A 15,939-nucleotide genomic window follows, 5' to 3' on the forward strand; every position below is an offset into this window, starting at 1 on the left:
TACCCATAGCAACAGCATGTTCTTTCTCTGCCTGTCTGCCTGTGCCACTCTGTATCTTTGGACTGAGTTTTTTTTTTCTTGTGACTTCTTTTTCTCTGGCTCTCTCTGCCCAGAGTGCAGGCACAATTATAGCAAGTCTAAAAATGAGAGACCATTATGAGATTTTTATCTGGAAGCTGCCAGGAAAGCCACTCCTTCTGGGGACACAGTTTAGCCCAGGAACAGAGAAGGTTATGGTCAGGAAGCACCCTGCCCACAAAGCCCAGAGGTGGAGTCCCAACCACGAACTCGGTGGTCCCTGAGAGCTACTCTCGAGTTGCACTAGGGCCACAAGCGTCCTGTACCCTGGATGGGGTATGTAAGTGTCTCTAGAGACCTAGTAATCAATTCTATGATACCACCCTCCCCCTTACAGGCAGGAAACTTAGCCTGGCCTCTGTCTCCCCCTGGTGGCAGCGGTAGAACTTGTTCAGCATCCCCAGACTGCTCTCAGCCTCTGCCTTAAGAGACGGCGGGGGAGGGTGGGAGAAGAGGAACCCCAACTCTTCTCTCTACCTTTCACCTCCCTCTTAACCTTCCCTCCCTGATCCCGCCAAATCAGCTTGGTTCTTAAAACAGAATCGGATTTGGACGTCCGGAGACTGACATGGGTGTGAACCTCTCATTTGCCGTGTGACCTCTTGGAGCAAGTCTGTAAAATAACAGGATCGTAGCATCATCGGTAAAAATAGATAATAATAAAACCTACCTTTAAGGGTTGGCGTGAGGTATAAATGGCCTAATATGTGGAAAGTGCTTTTTAGAGGACCTACTAAGTAGTAAGTCCTCAATAATAGTAGTTACTGTGGTTATCCACACTAACCAGACCTGTGGTCAGGGTAGGTCTAAGTGTCTGGGGAAATCTGGTCCTGAGAGACAAAGCGGAGTCGAAGTGGCAACCGCTATCCCAGATCGAGGTGGTCTTCACGGAGCCCAGAAACTTACCCCCGGCTCCCTAATTCAGGACAGCTGGTTCCGGCCTGCGTGGTCACCACCCCCACACCACGTCAGCTCCCTCGCCCTCACTCTCTCACTCCAGTAGACCCAGCCAGAGGTGTTATCACACCAGGTGCTTCACACCCGGCGGTAGCAGAGCGCCTGGTTTCGCTGAGGTCACCAACCCCATCAACCCGCCGGGTTGGCTGGCCACAACTGAGAACGAGGGGACACCATCCTCTCGTCACAATAGGGAGGTTCTAGCTGATGACTGACCTAGAGCTCGGCTGAAACCGTGTCCCCTCCATCCCCTTCCCACAAGAGCAGACCCTTCTCCCCCAAAGGAACGGGGGCGGGGCGAAGCCGGAACCCGGCGGGGAGATGCCGCGAGCCAGTGGGGCGGTTCCCGGGTGGCCCAAAACAGGAGGAAGTTTTGCCGCGGACCCGCCCTGCCCACCGGGAGCCAATGGTGGGGTAGAGCGGGCGGGAGCGAGCACCGCCCACCGCGAGCCCTAGGGGGCGGGGCCTTCCCTGGGGCGGGGCCACGGCCGAGGGCGGGGCAGGGAGGCAGCATGCTAAACCGGGTGCGCTCAGCCGTGGCGCACCTGGTGAGCTCCGGGGGCGCCCCGCCCCCGCGCTCCAAGTCTCCGGACCTGCCCAACACGACCTCGGCGCTGCCCGCCGCCCCTCCGGAAGCGCCCAGGAGCCCTCCGGCGAGGGCTGGGAGCGGGAGCGCAGTGCCCGTGAAGACAGCAGAGGCTCGAGCGAGCTTCTCCAGACCGACCTTTCTGCAGCTGAGCCCGGGGGGGCTGCGACGCGCCGACGACCACTCTGGCCGGGCTGTGCAAAGTCCCCCGGACACCGGCCGTCGCCTGCCCTGGAGCACGGGATATGCCGAGTAAGCGCCCCTGGGGACACCCTAACCAGGATGGGAGCCCCACCCCCACTGCCCTCCTCACCTCAGCATCCCAGGCGCTGGGTGCGTCCCCTTTGCTGTGCTCGGTGCCAGCAGCAGCCTTTTCCCAGAGCCGTTGCTATCCTCTGGGCTGCGGGCCGCACCTCTTCCCAGCCCTCTCTCCGGTCGGCGTAGCCTTCCTCCGGACCTTCCAGCTCGTGGACCACCCTCACCTGCGCCGCCTCAGGACCTTGTTCCCTCCCAGAGCCCGGAGGGTGGAGGGCCCCGCGAAGGATGAGTTAGCCGGTGCCCAGTCGTGGCCCAGCAGTTTACTGGCTAAAGGAGGAAAGGTTTCAAGGAGCGGGGTTCTCTTTTAATAAAGGAGATGGCTACTAGGAAGACTCGCTCCCAGACTTCCCGACCCCCAACGCCCCAGTTCCCTGTCCCTCTTACCGTTCCCCTCCCCCTCTACACCCAGAAATAGTCCGCGACACCTGGCGGCCGCGAGCTTCCCCAGGGACAGGGGCAGGGGCCGTGCGGGGAAGCGGGAGGGTTCCCTTTGAACACCCCTGGGCGGGTGGACTCGCGCTGGCCAGGCAAAGAAGTGGACATCCGGACGGAGCCGCCGGTTTGCTCCCAGGCGATGTGTGTTTTTAATGCCTGTGCTGGGAAAGCGGAGCACAGAGAGCCATGGGGGCGTTGAGGTCACCGAGAGTGGCGGCTGGTGGACCTGTGGCCCCATCATCTCTTTAGCTTCCTGTTTGGAAAGAGTTGATGGTTGGTGGCTCCTGCGCAATCCCGGTGGGCTTCCATCCCTACCTTATTTCGATTCCTCTTTCGCGATCTGGGCTGGAGCACTTCCTCATTGCCAAAGCAGCAGAAACTTTCACTACAAGGTTTTAGGATACTGGTGGGTGTGCCCATGAGGGTGGGGTGCCGTGGGACAAGGCACTAGAAGAGTTGATTGGGTTTCAGGGTGAGATGTAAGGTCTTGGCAAGCAGGGAAGTAAAACCTCCTGCCCCCCAACCAGCCCTTCCCTCTGGCAGCATGGTTAGGGATGCCTGCTTCGCCAGGGGCGGGGGACCTGAGGCAGGCAGGTGCTGCTGCCAGCCTTCCTATGGGGTGGCGGGGCCTGACACTCAGATAGTACTCGCTGTGCTTTGCCTTGCCTCTCTTCTCCTCCCTCTGGCCTGGATCCCAGGAGGCTGTGACCTTTCTCAGCTTGGCCAGCAGGCCAGAGAGAGAGAGAGAAAGAGAGAGAGAGTGTGCGCCTGTGTGTCTAAGGTGGGAGTTATTCCAGGAGCTGGTCTGGTGTCTAACCTGATGTGGTCATTCTGGCCCGACAGGGTCATCAATGCTGGCAAGAGCCGGCACAATGAGGACCAGGCTTGCTGCGAAGTGGTGTATGTGGAAGGTCGGAGGAGTGTTTCAGGGGTACCCAGGGAGCCCAGCCGAGGCCAGGTAAGCCCCGAGCCCCCTTCCTAGCCTACAGAGACAGAGTGCCTCATCTCCCCAGGGATTCTAGGCACCTGGTTTTAAGTCTGAGACATGTGGAAGACCCACCTCCTCGCTCACTAGCTTTCTGCCTCCTGGCCCAGAACCTTTATCTGGCATTGATCAGATAGATTCAACCATGTCAGTATGAATATTTAGTTTTCCATTTAAAATGCTCATGTATTGATGGATGATTTAATTAATTACCAGTGCTTATTTTTGCACCTTTCATCCTCTGAATTTGGCTTTTTTAATGCTTTACCTTCTGTCACAAAGTAGGTCCTTGGGGAATGAGTGAATAAATCTAATTTTCCTTTATTACTAAGCTTTGCCCTCCTCTCTGATGTGTGTATGGATGCCAAGAGGCTTACTGTTCATCCTGCATAGCGGGCACACACGCAGACACACACACACACTCACACTCACACTCTCACACTCACTCACCTCCAACTTTTTCCTCCACCAGGGACTCTGCTTCTACTACTGGGGCCTGTTTGATGGGCATGCAGGGGGTGGAGCTGCCGAAATGGCCTCCCGGCTCCTGCATCGCCACATCCGGGAGCAGCTGAAGGACCTAGTGGAGATACTCCAGGACCCCTCTCCACCTCCCCTCTGCCTCCCGTCCACTCCAGAGGCCCCAACTTCCTCGGACTCCTCTCACTTGGTTGCTCCTCAGTCTTGCTGGTCTTCGCACAAGGAAGTGACCCACGAGAGCCTGGTAGTGGGGGCCATTGAGAATGCCTTCCAGCTCATGGTGAGTGGGTGCCCCGGGCCAAGGGCCTGCTAGGCAGATACCCTGGTCAGTTCTGTGTGAGGTTCAGGTGGCCCGAGAACCCCCAATACCTTTGAAAGCCTGAGCAGAGCTCAGTTCAGAGGGGAGGGAGGAGGGGGAGTTTTACCCATATCTTCCCTCCTCCCTTCCAGTGTGGCTTGGCTGGACCAGTTTACTTTTGCAGAGGGAGGGGGATGGCTGTATGCCTGGAAACTTTTCTTCATCCACCCCCTTCTACCCTTTCTCATGTGGCAGGATGAGCAGATGGCCCGGGAGCGGCGTGGCCACCAAGTGGAGGGGGGCTGCTGTGCACTGGTTGTGGTCTACCTGCTAGGCAAGATCTATGTGGCCAACGCAGGTGACAGCAGGTATGCAGGGAGGGGGAAGTGCTTTGAAAGTGGCTACAGGGGGTCACTCTCTGGGATGGGGGCACAGAAAAGAGTGAAGTGTTGGGTGTTACAAATCAAAGACCAGAGGGGGTCAGGAGGGATTACAGACATAAGAAAGGGCCTGAAATAGCCATGAGTGGAGGAATGCAGAGGGTCCAGGTGCGGGATCATAAAGGCCATTATGGGAAGGCATGGTCTTTCTGGAATTCTCCACAAGGGGGCCGAGGAGAGCCAAGCTCAAACTTTTTCCTTCTCCGGCCAGGGCCATCATTGTCCGGAATGGTGAAATCATTCCAATGTCTCGGGAATTCACCCCAGAGACTGAGCGCCAGCGTCTTCAGCTGCTCGTAAGTGGGAAAAAAACTCCCACTCCTGTTCTTTGTTGAGCCTTGTGCCTGTCTGTACCCTGTGTCCCAGGGACTGCCCCACCCCCACTCCACTGACAGCTCCTTGCTGGGAGGAGCACTGGGCTGAGCTGGTGGAGGAAGCAGCAGGAAGGAGCGTGGGCTGTTCCGGTGCTCCCACCATGGCCCCAGCTGGGAAGGAAGTGGAGTCAGAGGTGTGGAGGGAACAGCAAAGGCCCCTGAGAGGCAACAGGGTTGAGAGCTTTAAGCACTGGCCCTGGAGCTGGACTGCCTGGGATGGGATCCTGGTTCAAGCACCTTGCTAACTGTGACTTTGCACAGTTCTCCTAACTTGCATCAGTAATTCCTGCCTTTAGGATTGCTGTGAGCAGTAAATGAGTTAATATGTGTTAATATTAGACAGTGCACAACACCTTGTAAACTTCATTTAAGGATATGCCGTAATTAAGATCATTTATACACCAGGGTGTGCTGTAAGCCTAATGCCCTCTGGCCACTCCCAACCCCAGGGCTTTCTGAAACCGGAGCTGCTGGGCGGTGAATTCACACACCTCGAGTTCCCCCGCAGAGTTCAGTCCAAGGAACTGGGTCAGAGGATGCTGTATCGGGACCAGAACATGACGGGCTGGTAACACTTTTCTCAGAGCTGGGCCCATTCCCATGGTGACACAACCAGTCCCTCACCAGCAACAAGGTGGAAGCTGGAGGCTGGGCCAGGCTGGGAGTTGGGAGGATATAGTCCCTCTTAGGGTTTTGTGTGAGGGGCGTGGCTCCCAGGGGAGAGGGCCTTTGATGCCTGGGTGATGCCTCCTCTACTCCCCCCCTCCCCAGGGCCTACAAAAAGATCGAGCTGGAGGATCTCAGGTTTCCTCTGGTCTGTGGGGAGGGCAAAAAGGTAACTCCACGGTAGAGGGGTAGAGGCGGGAGAGGGCAGGAGGACCCACCGCAAGTTGTCTAGGGAGGTGGAGGTGCTACCTGAGGGCAGGGGTGGGAGGGGCCACGCTTTCAGAGAGGCTGGGAGAGGGCTATGGCAGCACCCCTGCCTCAATGCCTTTAGGCTCGAGTGATGGCCACCATTGGGGTGACCCGGGGCTTGGGAGACCACAACCTCAAAGTCTGCAGTTCCACCCTGCCCATCAAGCCCTTCCTCTCCTGCTTCCCCGAGGTGAGCCACGTGGGGACCTTCTTAACCGCACCATCCCTCCGGGGGTTTCGGGCTGGCTTTTGCCCCAGGTCTCTTTATCCCCAAGCTCCCTGTCCACCCTCTTTCCCCACCAGGTGCAAGTGTATGACCTGACGCAGTACGAGCACTGCCCAGATGACGTGCTAGTCCTGGGGACAGATGGGCTCTGGGATGTCACCAGCGACTGTGAGGTAGCTGCCACTGTGGACAGGGTGCTGTCAACCTTTGAGCCCAATGACCCCAGCAGGTAGGGGCTGGATGGCGGTGAGGGATGACAGTGGGGAAGGAAGGGGCAAAGGGGAGCAGCGAGGGCCCTCCGTATGTATCTTCCCATGTACATGTTGGTGCCCATGTGCTCCTGGCAGGTACACAGCTCTGGCCCAAGCTCTGGTCCTGGGGGCCCGGGGCACCCCCCGGGACCGTGGCTGGCGTCTCCCCAACAACAAGCTGGGTTCCGGGGATGACATCTCAGTCTTCATCATCCCCCTGGGAGGGCCAGGCACTTACTCCTGAGAGGCTCAGCCCTGCCCACCCGCCCCCCGCCATCCCAGCCTCTCTACGCTTACCCCTCTCCCAACCCAGAGTCTGAGAGGTTGTCTTCCTGACCTCCTTTCTTGGCACTTTAACTGAAGAAGGCGTATCAGATCCAAAATTATAGCTATTGGCAAATAAACCAGATAGATGAAAACGTGTGTGTTTATCTACTTTGACTAGAAACTGAAAGGCAGCAACAAAAAGCTCTTTGGGCTGGTGGAAAGTGCACCAGGAGAGTCGCAGAGTCGTGGTGTTCCCGGGTTCGTTCTTCCGCCCTCCGCTCGGCCCCCCCGCCACACTCTCATCCCTTGTGTGGCTCCAGTCATCTGCTGGTGTCGTGTAGGTCGGCGTTTCCAGCCCTGACCCCTCTTGGGCTCCAGACCCTCACACCCCAGTCCTTTCCCGAACATCTCCTAGGCGTCCCACAGGCACTTCAGCGGAACATACCCCAGGCCGAACTCATCGTTTCCTGGGCAAACGTGTGCCTCCGGCTCGTCATCTCAGTGGGCGCCATCTCAGCTGCTCAAGGTGGAAACCTTGGAGTTGGTCACCTTTGGCTTCTACATCTTCTTCATCAAGCCAGTCAACCACTCAATATTGTCAATTATATAAAACCGGTTTTTTATTTTTGTCCTCTTATCTCCACCCCTCCCGTCAATACCTCAGTACCTTAATTCTTCACGGCATTAGCCTCCTAACTCATCTCCTAACTCTGTCTCCAGGCCATGCCCCTGGTTCCCCCAATATACTGTGGGCGTGACAGAGTGACCTTTCCGCAGTGTGAATCTGAGTTGGTTATTCCCCTGAGAGAACATCTCAGTGGCTTCTTACTGCACCTAGACCGAAATCAACACTCAACTCTCTAGTGCGGCATGGAAGGGTTTTCATGATCGGGCCACCATTTCCTCCTCCAGCCCTGTCAATCACCACTGCCACTACCCTCCTGGGGTTTTTGTGACTCTGTAGGCCTTTAGTAGCTCCGACCCATTTAAAAGCTACGCATCACCTTCAATATGTCACCTGTCTTTCAAAGCTGGGTATCCCACACTTACCCCTCTCCCAACCCAAAGTCTGAAGCTGTCTCGACCTCCTTTCGTTGGCAGTTTAACTGAAGAAGGGATGCCAGATCCAAAGTTATAGCTGTTGGCAAATAAACCAGATGGATACAAATGTGTATATTTGACTAGAAACCTGTCACCAGCACACTGATCCCACCGACTGCGCCAAGTGTCAGCACCAAGCTGATCAAGAAGGGGTTTGATGGTGAGATGCCCAGTTGGAAGAATGCACAAGAGACGGCACGAGAATGAAATGGCAGCCACCAACTTTATCGCGTGGAGGACGGTTCTATTGGGAAGTGGGGTTTGCTGCGGGGGGCGGGGGGCGTGGGGCGTGGTACTGTGCGCGCTTCTGCTCCCCTCGTGCTCCCCTTTTTGTGCTCCCCTTCTGCTCTCCAGAGGACCACATGGCTCCACACGTAGCAGAGCACAATAGTGGCCTTTAGCCACACATGCGTGATACAATAAGCTGAAGTATGTTTACATATTTTAGGCGCAGGCGCCCTACTACACTAATGTAACATTCTAAATTGGGGGCCTGTTCCTAGCTGTGGGCCTGGATCACAGCCAGACCTGGGACCAGCCGGGGCTTGGATTCAGCTGGGCCTAGTGCCCACAAAACCAGAAGGCAACAAAGAGCTCCCTGGGTTGTGGTGAAAAGTACACCAGAACAGTCTCGCCTCCACCGCAGAGACTGCCTCCTGTGTTATGTATGACCTGTGTCAGGAGCTGGTATGAGTAGCAGTTACGAGCAAGGGTTCTAGAGTCCTGCTGTTTGGGTTCTGGTGCCAGAACCAACACTAGCTCTGTAGCCTCTGTGAGCCTCAAGCTGCTCCTCAGGAAAATGGAGATAACGATACTAACCTTATCTCCAGGTTGTCCTAAGGGCTAAAACAGTTCACACAGGTAGAGCCAGGCCCATGTAATCAGGGCTCGATAACTGTTAGCTAGCTTTACGTTGTCTTTTTCTGAATTTAGACTATGTACTTTGGCAGAAATTGATCTGAACTGAGCACATAGCTCTCGGTTCACACTCGGTAAATGTTGATTGAGAGGCCTGGGGACCAAAGCGCTCTGGGCCTCGGTTTCCTCATTGATCAAGTGTGTGGGTTGCGCTTCAGATCTTTAGCGTCCACACGACTTCCAGCATTCATTCATTCAGCAAATATTGGTTGAACACCTATCATGTGCCACCCACTGGGCTAGGCTGCAGGTCAGGGCAGGTTGGAGGAGCACAGGGACCAGCAGGGAGTCAGCTTCGGAGCCAGACAGGCCCCAGTGTCTGAAGTCTTGTTCCATCACATACATATTGTAACGACTGGGGCAAGGCACTTCTCTGAGGCTCGGTTTCCTTACAAGCAAAAGAGAATGGGTGTGCTTAGCCCAAAAAATCTGCGAGGAGTAGTAAAAGTGCAGAGCTATGTAGTGTACCGAACACAAGCTAATGAAATGTTAATAGACGTAATCCTCTGGCCACCCGACAGGGATGGAGACACACGTGTAGGTAAATACCCAATGTGTCAAGTCAGACAGGGGTAAAATGTCCCTGTCGCCACAGAAAATAACACTTCCGGAGGGAACTGAATGCCCAGCTGCGGGTCTGGATTTCTACCAGCGCCCTTTGAGGGGTAGGTAGGAACTGGACTCATGGAAATTCAAGGTCGGGAGAAGGAAGGGAACTGAAGTGGAACGGCGGCCCGGGTCTCAAAGGTTCTGAAAAGTTCTCAAGGCCGGGGGACGGCGTTGGACCGGACTCATTCCGCAAACGTTTTAGGAATAGAGGATGGGTCTCTTTCGCAGCCGCCTCCTCGGGCGTCCAGGAGGCCGCCCTTTCCTGGTCCTGCCTCCCGGGAGGTCCCAGGTGGTGTAGACACAGGTGGCTGGGTGACCACCGGAGGGCAGCAGCGGCCCTTTGCTGACCCCACACGGAGCTCTTCTCAACTTTCCCAGCGCCGTGCGCCTCTAGGGGCTGGGAGGCGGGGCGGAGGGAGAGTCCTCGGGGTTCCCGCCTCGCCCCACTACCCACTCCTCTCCAGTCCAGGCGTCTCCTTGGAGCCCGGGGGCCGGCCACTGGCGGGGGGCACCGCCGGCGGCGCCGGGCCCGGGCTGTGGGCGGGCGGAACCGGGGCCCGCCCCTCCCGGCCGGCCCGCCCCTCCCCGCAGCGGCCCCGGAGGAGTGCGGGGCGGAGCCCCCGGGTCAGTCCCTGCCTCCGGCACCGGCCGTGCGGCTGAAGGCGGCGGAGCGGAAGGTGCGCTGGGCCCGGGCTGGGGGTGGCGGGGCGTCCCGGGAGGTCGTCCGCGGGAGGGAGGGCACGCGCCCCCTCTCCGCTCGGCTGGAGCTCGGGGCGCCGGCCGGGGAGGGGCCTTTGGCCCGAGCGCCGCCCGCCGTCCCTCCGCCGGGACGCGACGTCTGGGCTGTGCGGGGTCCGGCTGGCTCGGCCCCTCCCTGGGCTGCAGCGACGGTTCCCGGGGGCTGCCCCGCAGGGCCTCCTGCCTCCTGGCGCCCCTTCCCCTCCCGGCTTCCTGGAACCTGCCCCGCCGGGCCAGGGGATAAGCCGAGTCTCCGCGAGGTGGTCCCAGCCCAGACCCGCGGCTCCCAGCCCGGGAGGCCCGATGGGGACCTGGGATGGGGCGTGGGGCCGGGCCGAGGCCGGGGGGAGGTGGGATTTCCCCCAGGCCCGGCCGGGGGCATGGCGGGAATAGGGGCGGGGTGCGACTAGCGGGGGCTGCCACTGCTCGGCGGGGTCTGGACACCGCCCTGGACGGTTCCTGGAGCCCGCCTTGGGTGGGAGGTGGGGGAGATCAGGAAGGATCCAGCTCGCGCGCGCGCGCGCGCGCGTGTGTGTAAGGATCTCTCTTCCAGCCCTCTCCCTCACACTCCCCAGCCTGGCTCAAGATTGTCCTTTGGGCTGGGAGACCCGAGGCCGAGTCCTGCTCTCGCTCTGGTTTTAAACTTGAGAAGGCGGTATGGGCTTCCTTCCGGAGACATTGGGCTGGTCGGCAGGGAACAGCGGGCCCCTGGGTCATCGGGACATCCAGAGGGTGACAGAGGAGATGGTCGATGGCTGTCTTGTCTCAGGGAGGGCACCAGGAGCTTCAGCTCCATTTCAGGCACTGTGAGGGGTTTGGTTGCCCCCCTCTTAGGGTCAGGGGGGCAGTTCTTGGGAGGCCGCTTCTCTCAGGTTGCTGTGGTCCTTGCCATCTTGGCCTTGGGCCTAAGTGTCCTGGTTTGGGCCAGCTGCTCTTCTGGCCCAACCAGAGCTTGAAGTGAAAGGCTTCTAAGTGAGCTGGGGGCTCCAGGTCACTTAATGCAGGCCCTGGTCCTTGAGTCCTGGCCTGCGCCTCCCACTGCCTGGTGCCACCTAAACTGCCTTGCTGGGGGAGGGCAGTGGCGGACTCATGCCCTGGCGATAGCCCTCCATCAGCACTGCCCAGCCCAGGCTGGGGCTACCCCATCCTGTTTTCACACAGCTGGACCAATGGAACTAGTAGGAGTGGGTGGGGGGAGTTGGTCACCTGGGTAGACTTTCCAGGGAACCCCCTTTTTGAAGGGTGGTTTCTATTTTAGAGAGGATCTGCTGCCATGGTGAATCCCTTCTTGCCTGTCTTTTAAGGTGTCAGGGAGAACCTCTTTTGAGATGGGGAGAGTGGCCATGTACTCTCAACTCCTGTAAATTCTCTCTGACTCATATCCACTTCCCTTCATCCCAGATTGTGTGTGTATGTGTGTGTGTGTGCACGCATGCGTGTGTGTGTGTGTTTGTGTAGGGGAGGGAGGCCACTCAGGACCCCACTGTTGAAGAATACTAAACTGGGGCTGGAATATTTGCTTCCTAAGAAGCAGACCGAGAGAGGGGCGTGAGGTGGCTGTGCTGTGTGGGGAGTAAAGGAATTCAACCCAGTTTGACAGGATGTGGGACGGAGAGAAAAAGCCAGGTTTGGGGCAGAGATCAGGTTACCATCTCCTTCTTTCTTAACTACTCCCTGCCTGGTTGGTGCTGGGACTGGTCCTCATTTGTCTCCTTTTTGGGGCTCCTCCCAACAGCCTCAGAGCCCGCCCTCTCTTCCTTCAGACCCACAGCCTGGGAACTTTGCGGACTGGAGATCAGCGGACTGGAGATCAGCCGCTCTCCCTGCTCTCCCCGGGGAGGGAGGAAGTGAGGCTGAGCTCCATAGGGAAGCTGGGAAGGTGTGACGAACTGTGCAGATGCTTACTCGTGTGTGTTGGGGTGGGGGGACATGGAAACCCTAGGAAGCTGACTCCTCACCCTGAGTCACTGGGAGGAGTGGACAAGGCCTTGGGTGAGCAGGACAGAGAGGAAGGAGGAAGGGGCTGTTCCAGGGAGTGGGTGGCGGTGACTCCCTAGTGGATTATTCTCAGTCGCTCTGCTATGGTGGATGTGTGGCTCCCTACAGTGTGGTCATTGTCCCTTGCCTGAGGCTGAGTGACCCAGTGTTGCTGCCAGGCCCAGGAGGAAGGGGGGCGGGAGGCAGGCTGCCCGTGTGTGGGCTGCGGGGACTATGGGGACTGAGCCTCCTTTGTGTGACTCTGGCTTTGGGAACCGGGATGGGGTGGGCCAGGGAAGCCGACCGGCTACTGCCACTGCCCTCGGCCCGGGTTTCCCTCTCTATTCTTTCCCACCTCTGGGGTGAGATGTAGAAAAAGGTATGGACTCGAGATCTAGTCACACAAGCCCGCTTTGAGTGCCGTCCCTGCCGCGACTCTGCTGAATACTTGTCTCAGCCTCACTTTCCTAGTCTGTCAAAGTGGGAAGCTCTCCATCTTTCTTCCAGGCTTCTGGGGACCAAGGGATGTGATCTGTCAAAATGCCCAGCAGTTTTCCTTAGCCCCCTATCATCTGTAGCTTGTTCCACAGGCCCGTGGGCTTGGAGAGGGAGTCCTTGTTTGTGATGGGGCAGGCATGACTTGCGCTGAGGGACAGTGTGTTCTAGATTGGACTTTAGCAATTATTAAACTTTAAAAGTATCAAAACTCTGGTAATGAATGAAGTCTGACTTGAAACCGTAATATGGATAGCAGAGAAAGGCTAGCTCTTCTGGACATGTCCCTGAGCACCCCTGTAGGTGTCAGGGTCCCACAGTTGGTGAGTAGATTAGATCAGAACTCAAGTCTGACTCGAGCGAGTGGTCCCCCCACCCCCATTTCTGTATTCTGACCCATTGGGGGATACCTGTCCCTGACAGCAAGATAAGGAATTTCAAGCTCAGTTGCCTGAACAATGGGTTCTTGGAAAGAACATGCCTGAGCAAGCCCCTCCCTCTGCTGGATGCCTCAGTTTCCAGGGAGGTCCTGGGGGCCCCAGAGAAGTGTTTCGGGGTTTATTGGCTGTTTTAAAAATCCCATCTCCTCTTCATTGCCAGCCCTAGCCATGGCTGCAATCCGAAAGAAGCTGGTCATTGTGGGGGATGGGGCCTGTGGGAAGACCTGCCTCCTCATCGTCTTTAGCAAGGACCAGTTCCCAGAGGTCTACGTCCCTACTGTCTTCGAGAACTACATCGCAGACATAGAGGTGGACGGCAAGCAGGTGACTGCAGAGCCCCTTCCCATCCCGCCCGGAACCCCGCCCCAACACGGCGAGCCCAGGATTTCCTTCCTCACCACCCACCCACGTCCTTGCTCCATATTCCCTGCTGGAAGCAGTCGAAGTCAGGAAGTGAACACCTGGTTCTCTGCACCTGGCTCCGAAACGCGGGCCCAGTCCTTTTCGCCTCTGAGTTTAAGTAGCCCCAACTACAAAACGGGGATAACATAAGGCCGCCTTCAAAGGGTTTTTGAGGATTACATAAAATAGTGGCACTCACACGGCAAAGGTCAAGCAGTGACATCTCAGAATTTTAAAGAACTCACCTAATTTATGTTCGGTGAGTGATTCGCCATTATTCCTGGCACACAGCAGGTGCTCAATTGATGTCGTGAGCCTAAAGGACTAGTGGCTTCAGAGAGGACCTCTAGGTGGCAGGGTGGGGAGTATGTGACTGGGGCCCTCAGGCTAGCTACTCACCGGCCCTGTGTGTCAGGTGGAGCTGGCCCTGTGGGACACAGCAGGGCAGGAAGACTATGATCGCCTGCGGCCTCTCTCCTATCCGGACACTGACGTCATCCTCATGTGCTTCTCCATTGACAGCCCCGACAGCCTGGGTGAGGTGGGGGTGAGGATGTTGGAGGGAGAGGACTGAGAACCCTTTGGAATCAACCAACCCGAGGTAGCTCTTACCTTGGCTCACTTCAGCCATCTTCAGAGGCTGAGGCTATGGAGAGGGGTGCATGGGGCATTAGCCTCCTTCACTGGGAACTCTGGCCCCTGGGAGGGGTCAGGGGAAGGTGTACTGGGGAGGGGAGGGGTTTTGAGCTGTGGAAGGGACTGTCCTGCTGAATAGCCTCTAAGACTACTGTGGGGAGGCCAGGGGCCCCGGCGGCGCTTTCTAGCTAAATGGAGGCCCTGAGACCCATTGGGACGTATCTGCGCAGAAAACATTCCTGAGAAGTGGACCCCAGAGGTGAAGCACTTCTGTCCCAATGTGCCCATCATCCTCGTGGGGAACAAGAAGGACCTGAGGCAAGACGAACATACCCGGAGAGAGCTGGCCAAGACGAAGCAGGTGGGCGGGGCCCCCAGGCTGGGGAGGGGAGCCTTCCCTCCGGGGGACTGCCCCGTGCTAGGGGGGGTCGGGGTGTACGCGTCCTACCCCCTCCGGGGGACTGCCCCGTGCTAGGGGGGGTCGGGCTGTACACGTCCTACCCCCTCCGGGGGACTGCCCCGTGCTAGGGGGGGTCGGGCTGTACACGTCCTACCCCCTCCGGGGGACTGCCCCGTGCTAGGGGGGGTCGGGCTGTACACGTCCTACCCCCTCACGTCTGCACCCTGCTGGGGGGAGAACCAGAAGGGCCCTTAGAGTCTGACTCAGTATCTGATGTAGCTGTTGGAGAATGAAGTGACTTCCCTAAGGCCACTTGGCATTCTAACTTATTTGTCTTGTGTTAGGGTTGGGGCTGTTAAGATGCACAGGAAAATCCCTGTCCTTATGGTGGATGTTTTGCTTGGGGTATGCGGGTCATACTGTCAGAGTACCCCTGGAGAGGGGTGGGCTGACGTGGATGCAGGAGGGTGATCATGTGGCTGGAAGAAAGGCCCAGAGCGAGGGAGCTGGCCTATCTGGGGACCTAGTACGTGGCTCCCTAGCCAGAGGATTAGTTTTTTAGAGAAAGACGCCAGGATAAAGAACATGGACTACCCCTTGAGGGTAAGCTGGGGACAGACAGAGATGTCAGATCTTCATGGCGCAAAAATCAACAGCCATGGGAAATGCAAAAATAGAAGCAGGGTCAGTTAAGGGGTGCTGGATCCTCAGGCAAGAGCAGGGTGTACTGTGGGGTGCAGAGCTGATGGAGAGAATCTGAATGTGACCCCGAGTCTTGGGTCGCTGGCCCCCAAGCTGCTCAGCGTGGCCAGCGCTTGGGTGCTTTGTGGGGTCGAGGCTGGAGATGCTGGTTCCTTCCAGTCACCATACTTATGGGTGTGACAGTGAGAGGTGCACCTTGCCACCAGCTTCCTTTGACCTCTCACGTCTTCCTAGGAGCCCGTTCGATCTGAGGAAGGCCGGGACATGGCGAATCGCATCAGTGCCTTTGGCTACCTTGAGTGCTCGGCCAAGACCAAGGATGGGGTGCGGGAGGTATTTGAGATGGCCACTCGGGCTGGCCTCCAGGTCCGCAAGAATAAGCGCCGGAGGGGCTGCCCCATTCTTTGAGACCCATGGCTCCCCTCCTTCCCCATCTCCCCTCCCTTCATGGGGTATAGGACCACCCCGCCCAGCCTCCCCCCTCTTAGGGCTCCATGCTGAAGGCTCCATTCTCAGCTCCCTCCAGCCCAGGACTGCACTGAGTTTCGCAAACCCCCACCCCAGTGGTGGAGGTGGCAAGCCCTCCCTCCCCTCCTCCCTCCCAGCACTCTGGGAACCTAGGGCTATGCCCTGCCGTCCCAGGACAGAGTTCAGAGTTCTGCTGCCATCTGGGTCCAGGGGCTCATCACACACCAGCACTTTAAACACTCCTGGCTCACAGGAGTGTTGGGGACTTGGAGGGTGTAACCCAGAGTCCCAGGCCCCTGGGGTTTCTGCTTTGGGCAGGGGCCTTGTCTCTGGCTATATATACTCTGTGGGGGGCATGAATAAAGGCCACAGGCTTCAACATGTGTGTAGCAGCTTCCTGTCTTTCCAGGTCCCTATCTTGGCTGTGAGCCTGGAGTCCCATC

At 57.7% G+C, this 15,939-nt stretch overlaps 2 protein-coding genes across 3 annotated transcripts; both read left to right on the forward strand.

Annotated features, from left to right (window-relative positions):
- Positions 1-1,526: 1,526 nt before the first annotated feature.
- On the forward strand, positions 1,527-6,766 carry PPM1J (protein phosphatase, Mg2+/Mn2+ dependent 1J). 2 transcript variants are annotated; one of them, XM_016124429.2, is made up of 10 exons: positions 1,527-1,873; positions 3,218-3,332; positions 3,832-4,119; positions 4,393-4,505; positions 4,789-4,873; positions 5,401-5,519; positions 5,723-5,786; positions 5,949-6,056; positions 6,170-6,321; positions 6,440-6,766. In XM_016124429.2, the coding sequence occupies exons 1-10, from the start codon at positions 1,548-1,550 to the stop codon at positions 6,585-6,587; spliced, it is 1,518 nt and encodes a 505-aa protein (XP_015979915.1). In that variant the 5' UTR covers positions 1,527-1,547; the 3' UTR covers positions 6,588-6,766. The 2 variants fall into 2 exon arrangements, with proteins under 2 accessions (XP_015979915.1, XP_015979916.1); XM_016124430.2 differs by having other exon boundaries at positions 1,531-1,873; positions 6,170-6,265; positions 6,440-6,762.
- A 3,000-nt stretch (positions 6,767-9,766) lies between these two features.
- RHOC (ras homolog family member C) lies at positions 9,767-15,877 on the forward strand. The gene is made up of 5 exons (XM_016124320.2): positions 9,767-9,915; positions 13,049-13,212; positions 13,706-13,826; positions 14,157-14,287; positions 15,263-15,877. Exons 2-5 carry the CDS (start codon positions 13,057-13,059, stop codon positions 15,434-15,436), a joined length of 582 nt encoding a protein of 193 aa, XP_015979806.2. The 5' UTR covers positions 9,767-9,915; positions 13,049-13,056; the 3' UTR covers positions 15,437-15,877.
- Positions 15,878-15,939: the final 62 nt, after the last annotated feature.

The sequence above is a fragment of the Rousettus aegyptiacus genome, unplaced genomic scaffold, assembly GCF_014176215.1.
Source record: "Rousettus aegyptiacus isolate mRouAeg1 unplaced genomic scaffold, mRouAeg1.p scaffold_m13_p_17, whole genome shotgun sequence".
Classification (NCBI taxonomy): domain Eukaryota; kingdom Metazoa; phylum Chordata; class Mammalia; order Chiroptera; family Pteropodidae; genus Rousettus; species Rousettus aegyptiacus.